This window comes from Eucalyptus grandis, chromosome 1, assembly GCF_016545825.1.
Source record: "Eucalyptus grandis isolate ANBG69807.140 chromosome 1, ASM1654582v1, whole genome shotgun sequence".
In the NCBI taxonomy this organism is placed as follows: domain Eukaryota; kingdom Viridiplantae; phylum Streptophyta; class Magnoliopsida; order Myrtales; family Myrtaceae; genus Eucalyptus; species Eucalyptus grandis.
This window is the reverse complement of record NC_052612.1, coordinates 34,730,618-34,751,606: the sequence shown is the minus strand read 5'-3', so window position 1 is coordinate 34,751,606 and position 20,989 is coordinate 34,730,618. Positions and strand designations below refer to the sequence as shown.

The following is a 20,989-nucleotide window of genomic DNA, read 5'->3' as shown; positions in this document are numbered from 1 at the left end:
TTTTTTTTTTTGGCCCTAAAGGATGGGTCTAAGTTTATATAGATATGTAAACAGAGATTTGTTATGAGGTTGCTATTAATGGAAAAAAAAAAAAAAGAATGGGCTGTGCTTTTTCCAAGTGGGGAGCAGGAGGGCATGTTGGTAATTTGGACTTCCGGGGTCATGACATCGGCAATTTTTAACCTAACCCGCATTAGAGTAGAGCCCCCCCACCAATGATAGAGCGTCGCCAGTTTCATGTCCACTGCTCATAAAATCTCCCTTTCTCCGCATGGAAAGGATCAACGTCTCTTTTTAACGTTCCCCAAATTTAAATTTGTTAAAAAAGACAAAAAAATTCTATTTTTATTACAGGCATTTTCCATCTCCTTCTTTTATAGAAAGAAGAGTTTCGAACTCCCCGACCCACAATTTCAAAATAGTTCCTTTCCGGTCCCCATTAATTTCTTTTCTCCCTTCTCTCATCATTTCTTTATATGGAGACGGAAAAAGGACCCCAAAAAAAAAAATTCAGATTTTTTTCCTAATGCCTAAAACCGGCTATGAATTTGAAATATAATTTTTTTCCTTGTCACTTGTGCGGCGAATAAACAACGGGAAAATAACTGTTTTTCCTGGATCTTTCCCATTTCCCTTCGGTTTTTTTCTCTTGCGTGTTTCTTTTTTTTTTTTCTCAAAATTTCCGTCCTCTCAAAAACCTGGAAAAAAAGGGAGGAAATTATTGAAAAAAAAAATCATTATTTTTCTTCTTTCTACATGTTGAATTAGCTGAGAGAGAGAGAGAAAAGGAGAGAGAGAGAGAGCTTCCTTCAAGGTCCATCCATGGCTATTTTATCCCTTTGATCTCCTCTGCAACACCCACCCCTCCATCATCCTCGCCTTGCCCCGCATGACACCCTCCTTGCATCATCCTCGCCGATTTCCCCAACCCTCCTCACCAATCCCGCGAGACCGTTTCATGGTTTCGGACATGTGGGTTTGATTCTTCCTCCGTCTTTCTCGTTGACAAGGTCGGGTTTTTCGTCGCTCGCTCTGTCCAAATCGACGCAACCCACGTCACCCATCACCATCTCCCTCTTCCTCCTTTCTCTTCCGTCTTTTCCTTCCTACCCATTTGCCGTTTCTTGATCCGGGTCCCCGCGAATCGATAGAAAGGATTCAAGAAATGTACGGGACGCAGAGCAAGAGGGACCTGGCCCTCGAATTCCAGTCCCAAATCCCAATCTTGCGGCCGAGCATCCACTCGAGGAGGGCCAATCTGACCGTCAAGTTCCAAGACCTCTATGGGTTCACCGTGGAAGGTAATGTGGACGACGTGAATGTCTTGAACGAGGTGAGGGAGAAGGTCCGGGAGCAAGGCCGCGTGTGGTGGGCGCTCGAGGCGAGCAAAGGCGCGAATTGGTACTTGCAGCCGGAGGTCTCGAACGGGATTGTGCTCAAGTCGTCCCTCAAGATATCGGCCCTGGCGAATGCGATCACGTTGAAGAAGCTGATCAGGAAGGGGATCCCTCCGGTGCTGCGGCCCAAGGTCTGGTTCTCCCTTTCCGGGGCCGCGAAGAAGAAGTCCACTGTGCCGGAGAGTTATTACAACGATCTGAGCAAGGCGGTGGAGGGCAAGGTCACGCCTGCCACGAGACAGATTGATCATGTGAGTGAGAAAGTTTGGATTTTGAATGGGCTTGTGAAATTGTCTGTGCAGATTTCGGTTGGATTTGGTTTCGACGGATCGCCTTTGAGAAATTTAATTTGGGCGGCAGATGGATTTGCATTTCTGAATTACTTTCTCCTTTGTGAGGAGTGGCATGCTAACCATGCCTATAGAAATGGTTTAATTTGAAAGAGAAAGATCGCTGTATGTCTAAATATATGTCCTTTTGCCTGTGAAAGAATTGCTATGTGATTGCTTTCGTTCTCCGTCTAGATTTGGTTAATTAGGTGACATCTTCAATTTCTAATTTGCTTTAGTTTATTCTTATAGAAGTCTTTTGATACCGGAATCTGGCATTTACCAGAAATAAGAGAATTTTGATCTGATTAATGAGACTACTGATCTTCATTGGGATACGATGGAATGCCATATGAATTGCTGGATTAATAGTCAGAGTCTAGTGTCATATTAGATCACCCGGATTAGTAAAAGAGGATACCTAAGATAAGGCATAAGTTTGGTGTTCTGCTGCTGCATTTTGTTGGTTCTTGCATGTTCTAGAATTTACACGTTCACTTGTTCATTTGAACAGGAATTTTCTTGATGTGTAGTTAGCTGTGTGTAGAGGAAAATGCACCTTGACAGTTTGAATTCTTCTAGTTTTCTCATGCTCGAAATCAAAACTTCATCACAAGAAAAAGAAAACTTTCTATTATTGTTTGCAGTTTTGGTTGGAAATTAGTCCATATGCTTATGCGTGCAGGATCTACCACGAACCTTCCCTGGTCACTCATGGTTGGACACTCCGGAAGGTCATGCTGCTCTACGACGTGTCCTAGTCGGATATTCTTTCCGTGATTCTGATGTTGGTTACTGTCAGGTCTGTCCTTGGTCTAATTCTTTGGATTCCGTCTCTGCTCATAAGAATTATCTCCATGGATTTGAATATAGTCCTTTTGGTGAAATACACCCCATTATATGTTTTTCCTGAGTCAAGGAGTAATTACTTCATTCATGGCTGTTGTGTTTGCTTCAACAGATGTTTCCTTTTTCTGTTTATCCTGCTTTGTGTTCTGGATCTCTCCCCTTTTAGGACTTATCTCCCATAATTTATACCAAACTTTTTGGTTGACTTGCCAAAATGTGAAAAAAAGGGGGGAAAAAGATGTTATACATCATATTGTACTCATTCAAATCTAAAGCTTATGTTCAAACTAACTATTCCCACTGTTACTGAGTATCTGTATGCCCATAATAGTCTTATTTTGTTCTTTGCAGACTAACTTCAATTAATGGATTTCCACTTTGTTGTGTCTTTAGATATTATAGCACAGTAAAGTAGCCTTATGATCCCAGTAACTCTCTTGCAGGGTCTAAACTATGTTGCAGCATTATTGTTGCTTGTGATGAAAACAGAAGAAGATGCATTTTGGATGCTCGCTGTTTTACTAGAAAATGTCTTGGTTAATGACTGCTACACCACTAATTTATCTGGATGTCATGTTGAACAAAGGGTCTTTAAAGACTTACTGACCAAAAAGTGCCCAAGGTAATTTTATTGACTTTTTCACACAGTCGCATTTGGTAAGATTGGTTTCTGTTTGATAACGAAACAAGAAATGTGCAGGATAGCTGCTCATTTGGAAGCATTGGAGTTTGATGTATCTCTTGTTGCCACAGAGTGGTTTCTGTGCCTCTTCTCTAAAAGCCTGCCTTCAGAGGTTGGAGCAACTATGCTCTTCCTCTCCTTTACAAGGAACCCCCTTAAACATAACATCACCAATTAAATACCTGACACTTCTTTCGTTGTTTTTTTCAATTTTCAGACAACTCTCAGAGTGTGGGATATTCTTTTCTATGAGGGGGCTAAGGTTTTATTTCACGTAGCTCTGGCCATCTTCAAGGTCTGCATATTTCTAAGTTGTGCATCTGCTGCTATTAGCGGAATTAATTCTGAATGATTTTTTGACTCCTGATTATGCATGCAGATGAAGGAGGATGAGCTGCTTCTAACCCATCACGTAGGTGACGTAATTAACGTATTGCAGAGAACAACTCACCACCTCTTTGACCCTGATGACCTATTGACAGTAAGTTATTCCTCTTTCTTGTCACTTTTTTTTTTTGTCTTGTGAGATTAAATGTTTTGCGTCTATGAAAATTGAGTGAAGATTAGTAGGTCCAATGTCCAAGTTGTTCGCTTGTTTGTTGTTGAGTCAGCTCTGGTCACATTGATCTTTGTTCAACCATTTAGATTGTCCAAGCATCTGAAATACTGATTATATCGAGCATTGCTAAATTCAATTCGACCACAGTTTTGATCAAGCAAAATGGGCAATAAACAGTGTCGACTTCCCGGAGTTTCTCTCACGGTTCCCAGTACTCTTGTTCCACTCAATTCTCATATGCCATTAAACGCTCTTGTACTCTTGTATCACTCGTTTGTTGTTGAGTGGTCTTTCGTCCCTGTTATCTTTGTGTGATCATTTAGATTGTCCCAGCATCTACAACACTCATCATACTAAGCGTTAACAAAATTCAATCCGCCACCACACTGATGTGCATTAAACATTGTTGAGTCCCCCAAGTTCATGTCACGGCTCCCAGCACTCTTTCTATCACTTGATTCTGGTATGCCATTCAAATGAGTTTCATGGGCTTAGCATTGGAAATGAATCTGTTGGCTTGCAGGTTGCATTTGATAAAATCGGTTCAATGACCACCACCACTCTGTCGAAGCAAAGGAAGAAGCAGGAGCCAGCAGTGATGGCAGAGCTTGACCAGAGACTGAGAAGATTAAATTCGCTTAAAGTGGAGGACAAGTAAAATTATCAGAAATAGGTTGATCGGCCTGTATTATAAGATGCAATACGACCGGTGGCTGCTCACCCGCCGAATGCAAATTCTTAAAATTTGTGGTTGTAACCTTGATCTTCTGAGACCAAGAAGAGCAGGAAGAGAGAAGGCAAGGCTGTGTTGTAGATTTAGGTAGCGACTGAGAGGAAGTGTAAATTTTGGAATGTCAAGGACCAACTTGTTGGGTGACATTGCAAATCCTGTTACTAAGAAAAAGGGTAGCTTTGCCCTGTAAATCTGGTTCTTAATTCGGATATTCAGTAATCACAACCAAAAATTTATCCTTTTGTACCCAAGTTTATTCTGACCAGTGACCATGAACAGCAATGAGGCTCCCTGCGCTCTAAATACAGGGGAAAATTTGTAAGGCTTGTGTCATTTAATAGAGTAATTTGTGTATGGCAGTCCCAAGGGATAGAGCGCTTGCAAAAGTTTGTCTGAATTCAATTCTCAAATTTCTCACTATAGTTTTTCATGCTGTCTCTCTCTCCAACAAAACTGGAATCCCTCCATTTATCATTTTTAATGATTTCATTTCTGCCTAAAATTAGATTGACTCACAAATTGTTTTATTGTTCAACCGGACATTACTTTTATATTGTCGAAGTTACTAACATATTAAGAATATGGTGCTTAGTAATTATTGAAAGTTACTTATCCTAGATGGAATAAGGTTACTATCACATAAAGATTTCACCAATTAAAAAAAACGACATATTACTTGTTAATTTGTGATTAAAACTAAATGAAATACCGGGATATCGCTAGTTTTTGTCATTTTGATATTTACCTTTTCCATTAATGATATCACTAAATCTCGAAAAGTCATTTCTTCTTATTAATCATATCTAGATGATTACATTTTCAGATTTATATAAACTATGGAAAAAGTGCATAATTATGGAGTTACTAATTACATAACATTTTTTCAAAAGAAAAGTCCCTAGTAAAGTTTTTTTTTTTTTTTTGCAAATATTTTCTCCACATGAGAAGCGTATTTTTATAAAAAAAAAATAATAATAATTTCCGATGTAACTAGCACTTAACCTTTTCATTTTTTACCTTCAATTTTCAACACGTTATGGCATAGTATATTCAATGATTAATAACGTCGCTGTGAAGATATCACGGCTAATTAGACATAAAAAATAAAAATAAAAACAGACATTATCCTTGCTACAAGCACCATTTTATTAAGTGAGCCCTGAAACTTCGTTCTGTCCACGTTTGCACTGAGACATTGGATAAGTGAGCTTCAAAACTTCGTCCTCACCACGTTTGTATTGAATCCGATCGTGTGATAAATCAAAGAAATTGGATTGCGAACTGCAAGGACGGCAACACAAATAAGTACGACGAAGGAGAGACCGGTAAAGGAGAGATGTTGGAGAAAGAAAAGCGGTTCCTCCAGCCACTCTAATATATCCATACGTCGCTATTTCACTCATTAAACACATAAATGAAAGTAATGTTCACTAAGTGGATTTTAATTAGCCAAGTCGTCTTTTAAGGGCAGGGGAGGATGGACAAGTCACCATCAGAAGAAGAGGATAAAAAGACGAGAAAAAGAGTTATGCTGCCACTGAGGTTCCAAAATGCATGCCGTTTAAGTATCTTTATTCAAAGGGAAATTGAGGCAGATATTTCACTGGAGGAAGGCGGTCCGTGACCAAATGGCTGCGAGGCAGATTGCTGTTTAGGTAAAGTAATACCCTCCTGGATGCAGAGAACCATGAGAATTTGGTTGCTGGTTCCAAAGGCTGTGTTGCCATTGCTGCGAGGCAGATTGCTGGTTAGGTAAAGTAATACCTCCTAGATGCAGAGAACCATGAGAATTTGGCTGCGGGTTCCAATGGCTGAGTTGCGGTTGCCTTCCTGGAACTTCAAAAGTCCTGCGATGCTCAGGCTGCATGGGAACATGTCCATAATCATTTGGTTGGAAATTCCAAAATCCTCCTTGTGGTTGTACCATCGGAGTCCCGAACGCTCTGAGTGATTCATGTTGCAGAGTACTCTTAAAATTTGCAATGGATAGGGAGTTGCTAGCTCCATCGACAGCATCATCATCTGGAAAATCATCGAATATGCTGGACAAATCGATATTGGCATTCACTGCAGAGGAGTAATCCTGATAGCAATCATAATTTTCTTCCATCAGATAGTTTGAGATGGCTGCTCCAGCATTTGTTTCTTCCTTTTCTTCCATCAGATAGTTTGAGATGGCTGCTCCAGCATTTGTTTCTTCCTGTCTAATATATTCTCGTTTGGAAATGTGGCCACGCTCTTCAGCTATTGTCTTGTGCATGGGAGTCCAATCATGGCGACTCCAAAGGTACAGAGGTGGAGACATTTGATTCCAATCCTCCAACCGTTTGTTGTGCACATCAATGGATCCCGGAAGGTAAAACGACTGAAGAGAAGATTGTAAGACTGTTCAGATGATCTCTATTCACAAAGACATATAATGTTCATCCGAAAAAAGGAAAAGAGAAGATTGTGACCATTAGCCACTGCATTAAAGTGCTTTCATATGCGGTGCAATGCAAATGGTTCTTTTAATTAAAGGAGTGTTTTTGCACATGTGCCCTCAGCTTACAGGCCAAACCAATATAACCCGCCCTGCCTCTTATACCTTCAAAATCCCAATTGTACTTTTCCTTCACTCTTGGACAAAAAGTGCAAGTTGAATGAGAAAAGAGATGTATCTTAGTTCCTAGTGTTCCAACGTCAGCGACTTTTGACAAATAATCATTAACATAAACCATGTTATAGAAATTGCACTTCTATCTCTAATGAAATGCTAGCTAAAGACAAAAATTATGTCATGAAACCAAAACGTGTCATTTCTTGATCAATACCGACGATCATTTTTTCACAAATGATCTTGAACATAAAATATGTTATGGAAAATGCATGGTAGCTACAGGCAAAAATAATATCAAGAAACAAAACATTGGTTGGAGGTACTTTAGTGCATGTAGATTTTTGGGGAGCTTGAAGGAGGAGGAAGAGAAAGGATGAATAGGAAGAGGAGGTGACAACAAAAAGGATGATGGCAATGACAACGGTGAACGAACATAGGAGAGGTGGGATTCACCCTGAATAAACCTAATTTTATCTCAGAGCATTCAGAATCTTCAAATAAACAAATTACCTCCTCACTCTTTTGAATGAAATTCAGGAATCAGTTCCAATAGCTTTAGTTATCAAAGGGATGTGCCATGGATTATCCTGACATACCTTTCCCGATAGCAGCTCACAGTCCTCCCAAAGCAAATCATATGGATCAGCTCCAATATCGAGTCTATCATGAACGAAAGTCAAAGGTACTTCAGTACAGTTCAACAAACTGCGAAAACACTAAGGAACTACAAGTCCTCACCTTTTGGTTTCTCGTGGGACTATAAGAATGAGGAGCTTAGGCTTGAATGTAAGAGCTTTGTTGATGAACTTATTCGCCAGAGATGCATTGACACCAAAAGGAGGATTAAGGCCCATAATCTGTTCCACAAAATACATGATGGGACAAATAAATGAAGCTCCATTTCATTTTAAAACATGATTTTGATTGAAGACCAACTATTAATTGCCTCACCAATTGAGACCCATCTGGTAATTCATCTACATTGACAGACATCCAATCTCTCTTCTCAAATTGAAAAGTATTCTGCACCAAAAACAAAAACTTCTTCATGATCCATACGCAGGTCCAGATTAATCCACATGGAATAAATGAAGTGTCTCAGCAATATTGTCATGACAAGAAACAATAGAAGACAAACGATCAATCAGCTAGGAACAGACTACGTCACAGAGGGGAATGACATAATTAAGTAGTACAAAAAAAAACTATCCTAGTCAAGTAGGTTTTGAGAACACACAGAATGCCAATGCTTGCATATAGGTCATTGACAATTGAGCAGTAATTATTGTATCAAACCAAGGACTTGGGAAGCGGATCAGGTGCTAGATATTAGGATTGATGGTAACAAAATCCTATCACGCCGAGATCATCTCAGCAAAAAGGTTTTAAGCAGACAGACAATGTGATGCTTGCATGTAGTATCATTATTGACCTGGTTGCCATGGATTCATTAACGAGTCCTCAAAAGCTGGATCAGATGTTTACTGCCAAACTTTTGCTTTCACAAATCAATTCCTCGATGTTCTGAAATACATATGACTAGTAAATAAATATTGACATGGAGTCCTACATGTATATCTTTATTTCTAGCTCCTTAAGAGTGATATGTAGTTGTCATGGTGCTGCATACAACCAGGGGTATAGTGTTAGCATGCAGTTGTATGCAGTGCCATAAGGCACGCTAACACTGCAGTGGGCTTTTCACCCACCCCTACTCACCCCAGGCGCAAGTGGCTACTATACCAGCCTACCCAGCGATAGCCGGGACCTGCAAGCAAGTCCTGCTGTGGAGTCTGCCTTCCCCACTATAGGGCCCCCAAATTCCCTGTCTATCTTTGTCTGTCTTCCCGAAAGAGAAGGAATACGGAGGACGGCACAGTGGGAGTCTGCTTATTTCCTCCCTAAGCCTTTTAAGGACTTGCTCAAGTCCTCAGTTCATTAAACATTCAGCTTAGAAAAAAAGTCCTACTTTCTAGTTCCTGATACATGGACAATAATTTTAGCACTCCTTGCCAAAATGACACTTAGAAAAGGAGAACAAGATGACCAAAATATGGTGAACAAATCTAAGCTGTCATCACCTTGCATCCCCATTATGAAAACCGCAATAGAAAATGATGATCTCTATGTTTAAATGGATTTGACCTCCTAAAAAACCTCCAAAATGACAAATGCGAAAGGAAATGGAGCACTCTCTGCAATTATCATATCTATATTCAATGAAGAAACCACTCTTCATGACATTACTGCTATAGAAACTTATATGATGAGAAAAGCTGATAGATGACTGAGTCAGTGATTCTCAGCAAACTTCTGAAGAGTCTAATATGGCAAGAGTCAAGACTAATTCTGTTTTAAGATGAAAGTTTACCAAAAGGAAATAACAGAGTCCACGGGAAGCATAAAAAGAAACATTTCCCTCGTAAAAAAAAAAGAACAATTATGTGAAAGAGTCAAGATTTACCTTGGGAGGGAAAAGATCATAGTTTTTGAAAAAGCAGCGCTTCCCTACTTTGTCGAGCTTTTCTTTCATCAGACAACTGAAGTCATTGGAACCGCAACAGAAATCCACTATCTGCCCAGAGAAAATGGTATTATAAAAAAAAAAAAAAGCCAACTTGAGAAGCAGCAGAACATAGATGGAAAAAAAAAAAAAAACACCATGATTACATATCATCATTTATATGAAGATACCCTCCAATTAGGAAGATTTCTATAATCAGATGTTCCAAAATCTGGATATGTTTAACATGATAATAAAACTATACATGGATACATTCTCCTCAATATGCAAGATTGTCTAACTTGTAATTCATTTCAGGGACAGAATTGCATTGCCTGGTGTTGTGGAAGAGTATGCTAGTACAACTTCATAAAATTAATTAATTCATGGAAGGGGACCTCAAGAATAAGACTATCTGTATGACAATCGGCATTGTCTCACCAAATTACCTGGATGTTGGCTAATGAGAAAAATATATTTTTCGATGATCATATGAAGCTACCGTACAACTTATTGATAAAAACTTACCTAGGTTGAATAATTATCGAGCAGACCCTAAAAAAAAAAAAAAAAAATTCTTAGGGAATGAATGGGTCATGTGGCTGAAGAATTGCTGATTTCTAGTCGAAGGAATGGAATTTGGCAAACCTTGTGGGCTATGAGTTTGATGTAGGATGATAGTGGTGTAAGTGTGGGAAAGTAATGGGTGCCCACCATAATCATCTTTCACTCGTAACATACTGAAATGGAAGAAAATTTTAGATGTTTAGGCCCTTTCGGGGTGATGCCCCCACCCCAGCCTAGCCCTCTTAAGGTGAACACAATCTAGAGATTCATTCCTGATGCAACCAGAGAGTGCAATGCAGTATCTCCAGTAGCTTGTTTTTACTTAAAGCCACGCCTCAAAAGTAATAATAACAGAACAACAAGAACAGGCCGTGGAAGCTGAAACAAAAGAGAAAAAGTAGAGCCATCAATTGAAGTGTGGAAACAAATAAAGGACAGAGCTCTTACAGTGTCCCCCTTTTGCACGTACCAATGGAGCCTATCCACAATCTACAGAACAAAGCCCATGAGATTTGGTTAGAAAACTGAATTTGCAGACAACCATTCATCTATGGACAGTGTGCACTAAATAATTTACATCCATCTATTATTTCATGGACACAGAATGTGAAAGAAAAGAAAAATAAGATGTCATGCAAGCTCTACAATCACCTCCAACAGAATGTGCTCAAGGCAAAAGGATAAACCATAAATAGCAACAGGTTCAGTCTGCTAGCTTTTATATGACCTCAGGTCCCACATTTAAAAAAAAAAATTATTGTTTTTGTTTGGAAAAAGCAAGAAACTGGGGGAATGAAAGTTTAACTGGAAAGTTCAGAGGAATTTGAAATTTTTCTGGGAAGAGAAAGAGAAGAAAATTTATTCTCTGTTTCAAGTTTCTCTCCCATTTTCTTTCACCTCCCTATCCAATCAAAGCACAGAGCTCCCTTACATTTTTCTGCCATAATTGACAGTAGAAAGGTCATGGTTTCTCTCAAAAGAAGTTATCGCTTGCAGACTTCTCCCTTGAAAAAAAAATGTTTAAGATACAATCCAATTAACAATACAGCTTCAACTCTAGGCTATCAGCAATATAGTGATAACACCAGCAGGAAAAAACACATGGAAATAAATTACCTCCTGAAGCTTCTCCACTTTAGTAAAATGGCGTCCGAATGATGTATAGCGTGGACCATGAATAAATGGTCCAAGATACACTTTCAGCTTCTTCTGGATACACACGAGAAAGTAATCAGTAATCTACAGCTACTAATCATCTGAAAAGTAATGTGCTCCAACTCCATGTAATGTGCTTCTAATGGACCTAGACCAGTTCATAGAAGTAGAGTAACTAGACTTGTCACATTCAAATCCAACAAGATCAGCCACCACCTAGCCCACTTGCTAGTCCTCGACCCTGAGTTCTTTTGTGTTGATCATCAATCGACATATCACACATTCACACACCCCCACTCACCCACATGTTCAGTTTAGGCAACCAATTGCCTATGGTCTAACTGGTCCACTTAAATTAAGGTAATGCCGAAACCAGCTGGACCCTAAAATAAGCAAAGTCCAGATCAATATGCACACATTCAGTATTAGTTAACAGAATGTATCTGCTCTCCAAAGTATGGACAAACACATCTTGCACAAATGTAACTGTGAAGTAGCTGCAAGTCAGAATCGCTTTGACCTTCCATATGGGTATCTGTCGGAGGATCCCTGGTTCACATATTTCTTTAGCTTCCTCCATTGCACATCCTTCTTTTAGCTTTTGCAATGCTGTTCTAATGGCCTTCAGAAGGTTCATGAAAGAAATTCAACAACAAGAAGGCTGATCATATGGCTACAAAGTACAGATAGACGTTCTGCACCAGTAGTAGGAGATACCTTCAGAAAGCCCTCGACCTTGCTCAGTGTTATGGTCTTATCCAAAATGACCTTTGAACCAGGAGCATATAATGATGATATGCTCTGCTTCCCCGCTAATCTTTCGGCATTAAATTCGGAAGAGGTTTGTTGCATAAAAGCCAAAATTCTGTATGACAAGATGAGAAAAACAATTTGCCACACAAGAAATAGGCATCAAATGCAAGTGCAATAATATGGCTTCATCTTTGGATGTTGGCATATTAAAGTTAATTGAAAGAGGAGGTTTCATAACAGCAAATTCATAACAAGAAAGGATTTGATGGATCACCGATCTTCCATTGCACTGCTTGCTGATTTTCTCTCTTTTGCCATCCCAATCTTATCAGAGATTGAGTTAACCACAATCTTCCGCCTTTTGTTCTCCAAATATAGCCCTGACTTAAATGATGGGACAATGTCTTCCCGTGAGCTCCTATTCACTATGACCTTTCCAACTTTCTCACTTGAGGACTTGCTGGTTGTCAATGACTTCTTTACAGCACCAACGCTGTTTGCCTTTTTTATAGCACCAATTTTTAAGCTTTCTCTGACAACACCAACTCTACCTTTTCTCCAAACATCATAATCTGATTTTGGCATCTTCACAACAGCTTTATCCTTTGCTTTATTTTCAGAAGTAGCACTTCTCTTCAAACCATCAACACTCACTTTGTTTGTAAGCAGCCCTTTCATCTTCAGTCCACCATCAGGAAATTTTATGTGATTTCTAGCTGGCGTCTTAAGTCTTCTAACTATGGTATGATCCCTGGTCAACATTATTTTAACCACATTTGCATTCAAGTGCTCACGACTGCTGCTTACCGGTAATTTGTACTAAAATGGAACTTACCTGCAGTATATAAGGATTCGCTTTGGCAAATAACCTTCCCAAGCCCTTTGGATAATATTCCGACTTTCATCGCTGATGAAAGAAATAGACCTGAAGCAGGGAAAGTTAATGGAAATCAGATAAAAAGTTTTCCTATAAATAAATAATAAATAATAACCAGAAACATTGATAATGTTAATTAGAAAACGGTTGGCTCTGGAAGTTAAGTTGTTAGAGAATGACATGGGTCGTACATTACATAGTAATAATGTCTATCACATGAAGGGCAAGATGATGAGAACCTTGTCAATTCAAGCTGGCAAACAAAATACATAGGTTAAAAAAAATTAAAATCCAAGTTGGGAAAAAAAAAAAAATGTAGTGGGTGAAACTCAACACTGTTGATTCTCGTTAAAGGTAAGTTGATACTAATTAGTTTAAGTGCTTAAACTATCAACTAATCACATGAGACATAGTTTATATCTTCACAAGCATATCTTTAGAAGATGCATGGGAGATATGGCAAATGACTAGAACATACACTGGTAAGCACTTTCTGTGGTAGGCCTTAGGGCAGCGTCTACAGACTGCAAACTGCAATTCATGAATCTCTTTATCTTCACCTTGCCGACAAATAAGACATTTATGAACAGGACAAGTAAATGATTCGCCTGCAGCAATTTTCTCTTGAAGCTTTTGAGCCTGACTTTCATCACCACGATGGATCAGTTTTGATACACATTTTGGGTGATAGAAATGGCCACAAGTTGCAGAAATACAAGGAAAAACCTAAACAAGATGTGAGAATGTATTAGCATTAGCGGGGAGCAAATGTATTAACCAATACCAAGCAAATCTGCAAAGAATTATAGCCATGAAGCAAATGAGATGTTGCAAGTCCATGCAGATACACAATATGAACTACCACTTTCACCACTACCGTCACCTATCCTTTTTCCACAAAAATATGGTCGGCTCCATACATCTTGATCGGATAGTCAGCAACTTCCAAGCATCCAAGATGTTTATTCAAATATCCACCCAGATCTATGTAACTCTCCCCTTTCTATACTATGTGTCGATCCTAATGTCTCATCTGCCACCTAGAGCATGTTCACAGATATCCAAACCAACCACCATAGCCCCACCTATAATATGTTGAATCAGAACTAAATCAACCTTTTCTCCTCTTAAGCCTTTTAACCTGTCCTTTCCTGAGTGTCCACAAAGCACTACCCTGGAGTTACACTACTTTTGTGCACATGCAGATACTTAGCAGCCCAGCATTCCAAAGCATATGGGACTGCAAACCTTATTACTCTCCAATAGGATACCCCTTCACTAAGTGACACTTTTTCATAGATGAAGAGACCAAATAATTTCAATTATATCCATGGGATATCATCCCCACCAAGCTCCCTTCCATTTTGCAGAATGGCTTCAAGATAACAAAGCTGACTTTTTAGCACCTTTTGGTCTCAAAATTAAGCAATGCTTTGCTCCAACCTCTTCCTTTAGAAAATTTGTGCTCTATAACTCCATATATGAAGGAAAAACTGGCATCCAAGGACATTATCCAAAATATTCAAGGTAAACATGTGCTCGCCCATCAGTAGAGCAAGGTAAAACATAACACACATAACCTAGACCAAATTTCTTGAGAATCCATGGCATTACAAATGGAATAGCTTTTCTCAAAGCCAACTTGATAGGTACAAGATGAACCATTTTATACTCAGCATGCTGACAAACATTTATATAGTCTCTCTTTCTCACTGAAGAGTTGAATGCATAAAAAACACCACAAGGACAGAGCCAAATGATTAGAAGATGATTCGAGGCAGAATAGGCAACATAATCAATTAATCTAAGAAAAGAAAATGAGAGTCTGCTATTCGTGTTCCAAGGGATTCAGATCTGAAGTTATGCCCAAGCTGCGTGAACCCTACCTCTGCACCCAAAGCTCTGTCAGAAGAACCCAACTCTCCGCATGCAAAGCATTGGTGCATGTTATACTTACAATTGTCACATGAGAATCTGGGAATAGCCTGCAAGGAATCATATGCCCTAGTAAAACTGAACCACATGAATTCAAATCATAGATAGAAAACATGACAAGAATAAGGTGTGTAGTCAATACTTCGACTTGAGCATCATCGATGAAGCCAAGAGTTTTACACAAGGAGCTAATCCCAGTTCCTTTAGTCGCATGAAAGGATCTCAAGCATCTCCCATCACAACTACACAACACCAAAAGAAGCATTAGTATGACAAACTGCCAACTACCTTGAATTAATTCACCCATTAAGAGCTGCTCTGTATTAAAAGTGAAAGAACCACATGTATCACAAAGGCACTAAATTTGCTAAAACATGTCATGGGTATTATACGGTTTCTCCATGGTTATTCTATATAATGCTAAAATTATAAAAACAATTGTTTGAGAATATAATATACTAATTTCTTTTTAACCTAAAGTATCTCATAGCTTGAAAGCATAATGGGGTATAACATTTGTAGAAATTGTTCTAAATTGCACTGATATGGATTGGTATAGAAGGATAAACAGCCAATTGTGGATGACAAATATTGAACAGGACCAATTAAGAAAATCTCTTGAAATAAAAATGTAAGTTGAGAAATATATTTTACAAGCAATATTTGTAAAGTCTAAGGTCCAAGTTCTCTCATGTACTTTTTTGTTTGTGAATTTGATATGTCAACCACATGGAATCCATCACTTTAATAGTATAAAGAATATTGCATCTTGGTTGAACCAAAATTGAGCCCATCTTATTTAGAAAATAATTTTGCAATGTACTATATGGAAAAATGCTTATCAGATATCCAAATTACTTCATGGTTCAAATTACAATGTAGAAGCACATATAATTGAATCAACCACAGAGAAATATAACGGTTAATCTCTGAGTTTATGTACAATATTAGTCCATGGAAGGCTAATATAAATGTATCGCTATTTAATTTATCGTTCTTAGTCTGTGGTTTTATTTTGGTTGAATTACAATTTGTTAAAGTAAATTATTGTCCAGAATAGGATAAATTAATCAAAAAGTATAAATCCTATAAAGTCCAATGCTAAATGCTAATCTCAGGAATAAAAATTAAATTGGCACTATGGATAATAATAAAAATATCAGATGACATGTGCATGGATGTACATCTATCCATATGACCATCATCAGACAACTCCAAGGCGTGAAGAAGGAATAAACCCTAAGGGATGAGTCCAACAAATGAAGAAGAAATAGTGCCAAGCAACTTTGATGCATAATATTAGCCAACACTTTAAAATATGCATTGAAAAAGTGCATTCGTATTTAATCGTTAGAGAAATCTTCCACGACGTTGAATATGGTACATTGCTTTGTACATATGCATTAAGCCCTATCAAAGGGATATAGGGTGCAACATATTAGCATTCTGCAAAGAAAATAAAAAGTGAGGACAGTATAGAGAGTTTGAGTAATCATAAAGTGAGGATATAAACTTTCATTATGAGAATATGACATCATATTCCCTAAAAGTTAGTCTCTGAAACTGGTTAGAGGATTGCATGGGAGTTTAAAATAATTTTGCAATTGTGAAATCTTAGGAGGTAGTTAAGATATAAGTACATAGAGCTTTTGCGGCACATATAGAGTATTCTTGGAACAGTTGATTTGATCTACATATTCTTTCAAAAAGAAAATTCTTATAAGATGACATTTGATATTCCAAAACAAGGACAAGGCAGAGGCTATAGAAATGCATTAGTCAGCATCTCATGATTGATGACACTCCTTCAAAAAAGCATGTATTTTTACTGACTTACTTTTGGAAGGGTATGAGAACAAATCAACCAAATAATTTGGAGAATCAGTCGATATACTCATGCCGTTTGAGATAATACGATCTAGCATCAGTTCTATTCAGCACACTGCATAAATTCAGACAGAATGAAGCATATGGTCCATCACAGCTTACTTGGTGTCTATTCTTGCCATTTTGGTGTCTATTCTTGCCATTAAGGACGTGAATGCTTATGTACTAATAATAATAACACGTTCACTTTCACTTACAAGTTCCAAGATATCAAGCTACGAAGGTGGAGGAAAGTTTAAAACCGATTTCTTTTCATAAGTCATATTGAAGTCTTTATCTTCTGCATTTTACTAGCTAATCCCATCTTGTGCATATGCTGTGTACACGCACTGCTAATGAGAGACGCTATAAGATAAAGAGTTTGTGCATTTAAATAATCTTCACCAACTTTGACTGCCAAAAGAGTTGCATTTTCACTGACCTCTCCATATTACAAAGAATTCTGTAGATTACGCATGAAGAATATAGCTCGAGAGCATATGGCCTTTGGGTTCCTATTGTCAAAATTTTTCCTTGATATAACGAGAAAAAGTACATTCAGAATTGAATATCTAGCATGCATGGTTCTTCAAGGACATGGATATGCACGCAGCAAAATGCAGTATAATTAATTAGAAAGAAGGATTACCACCACCGATCTCACATTCGCACAAACCTGTTGTTCCATCATCAACATTGACAAATGTGTAGCATTTTAACTGACTTCGTAGAAATAGAAAAGGGAACTACTACTTACGGAAGTAAATCTCCCCCATCATCACAGATCGCGCACATTGTATCAAATATGTCTTCCTCATTTTCCTCTTCAGAATCCCCGATATAAACATTCTCATTATCGGCTGCCATAGAGTTGAATTGTCTTTTGGCCGAATGTCCTGTTAAATAATAGATGGTAAGATTGCAGAATAGCACATAATTTGTGTCAGTTCAGTTAAGTTGTAAAATTTTTATGCCAGTCAGCAAAATTAAACAATGATAGAAGCTCATTTCTCTATGATTTTTTGATTGATATAAGGAAATAAAAAAGGGGGCCTTCACCTCACCATGTCCTGAAAAAAACATAACTTACTAGACATACCATAGATTTCGCCAAGTCTTCTCTTTTGGTAGCTTCTGTGATGCAAGGTAATATCTCACCCTCTTCTTCAGATGATTCCATTTGTTAATTTAATTCTCAGCCTGTCTCAAGAATCAGAGAGGCACTTTTCAATGAGAAATACAATAGTGAGCAGAGTAGCATAACTCGGAATGAGTCAACACCCTTGACAGCATGGATTAAAATAAACCCATAAAATTTTTTTATAGAGAATTCAGAACTACCATGATTTTTAAAAGCACACACAAATACGCATGCACATAGATTTCTCTTTTCTTCTTTCATGTTTTTCAATTTCTAAGATGTTCTACGGACTCCCCAAGCACAGGCCATCACTCGGGATGCCATTCATGCAGCAACTGGTACAGGAACACGACAAACCATCGGACTGCAGTACACCAACCCATCTCCAAGCATCACTAGAAGTTACTGCCGACGGTCCTCACCAGCGTACAGTTTGTCGTTCCAGTTGACCAATATCAGAAAGAAAGATGAGTTTACATGGCTCTAAAATACGACGAACTAAAGAGACTGATACTAGCATGATAATCAGTCGGACTGAATCGAACTATCTAAGTTTTTTAAATACAGTGACGCCTTCGCGAGTGCGAAAGACAACGACATAGTCGACAGAATCTCAACAGACGAAGAGTAAACGTTCCCTTTCTGAAGCATCAGCAGGTAAACTGGTAGCGATAGACGCATATACAGTGCATATATGGCAACACTACGTTAACCCCGTACATTTCCCGCGTTTTTGGAAACGAAACCCCCCTGGTTCACGGACTTAAAAATGCGGACCGAGCCGCGAGTCTCGTCGCGCACAGTGAGAGCGGAAACGAGGCCGCGACGTACCTTGGCCGACAAGATACTGCGGCGGCGGCGACGGCGGCGGCGACGGCGGCGGCGAGAGATTTCTCGCCGGCCGTCTTCGCTCAGCGCCCGAGGGCGAAACCCTAGGGAGCGCTCGGCCACGGAGACGACGGTGAAGTGGTTTCTAGAGAGAGAGAGAGAGGGAAGGAGGAAGACGGAGGAAAATCTGCAGAGATATAGAGAGAGAGAGAGAGTGCTATTTGAGAGATGAAAGTTTGCTAAATGACGAGGCGAGGACCGAACATGCTTTTTGCTTCGAACGGTTTTGGTTTTTGTACTTTTCATATTCACACTCAACTGCCCCGTGCGAAATTACCGAGATGTCCCTGAGCAGGCTGAACCGCCAGTGATCGGTTCCCGGTTTGGTCCAGTTCCAAGGTAGAACCGGGAACCGGACCGGACCATCGATTCCGGTCTGGTCCAACATAATCGACACTTTCTTTTTCACTAAAGAATGACAATTCATTAAAGAATGACCAACAATTCAATTCGGTTTAAGGGCAATCTAATAAAAGATCAATCAATTCATGCTTTTTGATCTAATAAAATTGATGATCAATCAATTCAATTCGGTTTCTGGGCAATCTAATAAAATTACTCACACATGTTTTCACGTGCAAAATATTCAAACTTCACTTGTGTAAATATCAATTATAGTCACGTTTAATTTTAAGCATAAAAGCCATGAATAACGTGATTAAAGGTTGTGATTGGCTTATATTTTATAGACAATCTTTATGAAAGTAACAGGTAAGTTTTCTCTATAAATAAAGAGTAATAACAAGAGCAATTCCAATTGTAATAAGTTTCATATATAATATTCATATATTATATGTGTTTATATATTATATGTATATAAATTATATATAAAAAAATTTGTTCCAATCCGGTCGATCCGGTTCCCACCTTGGAACTGGGAACCGAACCAACCGGCCGCCGATTCCAAGATTAGGAACTGGGAACCGGACCGCCGACCATAGGAACCGCCCAAAACCAGCCGGTCCAGTCCCAGTTCAAGCGGTTTCCATTGCACATCCCTAGTTTCGTTCTCATCCTGGAATTTTGGAGGAGCCTGCGGTAATTTCAGTCTCCACGAAATCCCATTTTGGGAAATATCCTCCTTCTTTCTATCATTTTTCGGACTCAGTTCCTTTTAAAGAAATCTTAGATCCTAAATCTAATTTCAATTTTGCAACCGAATTTTTTTGAATAAAAAAATTCACTAACTTTTACTCTAATATCGAATCCGCTTTGATTAACCCTCTCCAAAAATCGACATTAATTTCTCCAAAATTATCAACTGGAGTCATTATCAAAATTTGTGTCACCATCCACACCTTCACCTTTGGAATAGCAGTAGAACCAATAATTATGAAGAAACAAGTGACAACTTTTGGATGAACGGTTAACGAGGTAAAATTGAGATTAGAGTGAAAATTTGTAATTTTTTTTAAACAAAAAAAAGAAACAAATTTGAAATTAAAATCGAAGTTGGGGTTTTCTTAATGTGAATGAACTCTCCTTATTTTTTTCTCAAATAACCATCTTTTTTTTTTTTAGTCCTAATCTAACTTCTAACTCACTCTCATTGCCTTGCCTCTTTATAGGGCATAAAAGTCAAAATCCATACATAAAACTAATTATTTCCACCCCAATTATCTAATGAAGGTGAGGATTCAAACCTTTCACCTTTCCCTTCCAACGAGGGAGGATTGCCATTAGGACAAATCCCAATAGTTAATAACCCTCCTCATTTGCTTCCTCTATTTTGTTAGTTTTTGCATGAGCTATTATCTGGCTTCATTGAATTGGTCATTATTGACAAAGTTAGTTGATTATGAAATATTGGATCAAGGTGAATAAAGTTGCCTTAAATATCGGTAAACAAAAAAAGAAAAATGGAAAGAAAAAATAATTTGACATCATATCATAACTAATCTTGAAAAGATAAAAGGAAAAAAATAAGATGAATGGCTTTACTTGTTTCTTCGAGCTTTTTGTTTATGAAAGATTAGATTGAAGTGAATGAAATTGCCCTAAATCTCGGTAAACAAAAAAGGGAAAATGAAAAGAAAAAATAATTTCCCATGACATTAGGTAATATCGAAAATACAAAAGGACAAAAATAGGATAAAATGATAACTAATCTCAACAAGAGAAAATGATAGAGACATAGCATAAAAGTCGAAACTCAA

General features: G+C 38.3%; 2 protein-coding genes across 2 annotated transcripts; one reads left to right on the top strand and one right to left on the bottom strand.

Moving 5' to 3' along the window:
- Positions 1–759: 759 nt before the first annotated feature.
- On the top strand, positions 760–4,915 carry LOC104434918 (TBC1 domain family member 2A). The gene is made up of 7 exons (XM_010047767.3): positions 760–1,648; positions 2,412–2,528; positions 3,019–3,197; positions 3,276–3,369; positions 3,475–3,552; positions 3,637–3,738; positions 4,340–4,915. Exons 1-7 carry the CDS (start codon positions 1,166–1,168, stop codon positions 4,472–4,474), a joined length of 1,188 nt encoding a protein of 395 aa, XP_010046069.2. The 5' UTR covers positions 760–1,165; the 3' UTR covers positions 4,475–4,915.
- A 1,005-nt stretch (positions 4,916–5,920) lies between these two features.
- On the bottom strand, positions 5,921–17,694 carry LOC104434907 (protein ENHANCED DOWNY MILDEW 2). Its single transcript, XM_010047760.3, has 15 exons — positions 17,562–17,694; positions 15,081–15,180; positions 14,890–14,988; positions 13,482–13,729; positions 12,962–13,051; positions 12,401–12,877; positions 12,091–12,238; positions 11,894–11,995; positions 11,335–11,427; positions 10,666–10,707; positions 9,613–9,723; positions 8,100–8,171; positions 7,887–8,005; positions 7,745–7,808; positions 5,921–6,914 (listed from the first exon to the last, which is right to left on the bottom strand). The coding sequence occupies exons 1-15, from the start codon at positions 17,669–17,671 to the stop codon at positions 6,201–6,203; spliced, it is 2,589 nt and encodes an 862-aa protein (XP_010046062.2). The 5' UTR covers positions 17,672–17,694; the 3' UTR covers positions 5,921–6,200.
- Positions 17,695–20,989: the final 3,295 nt, after the last annotated feature.

What these genes read in the sequence shown, in the direction of transcription:
- LOC104434907 (XM_010047760.3), bottom strand. Translation starts at nt 17,671, where the DNA reads ATGGCAGCCGATAATGAGAATGTTTATATCGGGGATTCTGAAGAGGAA. An exon ending in GATGGGGGAGATTTACTTCC is followed by an intron (nt 15,181 to 17,561) that starts GTAAGTAGTAGT and finishes GGTGTTGTGTAG; the next exon opens with TTGTGATGGGAGATGCTTGA. An exon ending in TACCAGATGGGTCTCAATTG is followed by an intron (nt 8,006 to 8,099) that starts GTGAGGCAATTA and finishes TTTGTGGAACAG; the next exon opens with ATTATGGGCCTTAATCCTCC.
- LOC104434918 (XM_010047767.3), top strand. Translation starts at nt 1,166, where the DNA reads ATGTACGGGACGCAGAGCAAGAGGGACCTGGCCCTCGAATTCCAGTCC. An exon ending in CTGACCAAAAAGTGCCCAAG is followed by an intron (nt 3,198 to 3,275) that starts GTAATTTTATTG and finishes AGAAATGTGCAG; the next exon opens with GATAGCTGCTCATTTGGAAG. An exon ending in TAGCTCTGGCCATCTTCAAG is followed by an intron (nt 3,553 to 3,636) that starts GTCTGCATATTT and finishes TTATGCATGCAG; the next exon opens with ATGAAGGAGGATGAGCTGCT.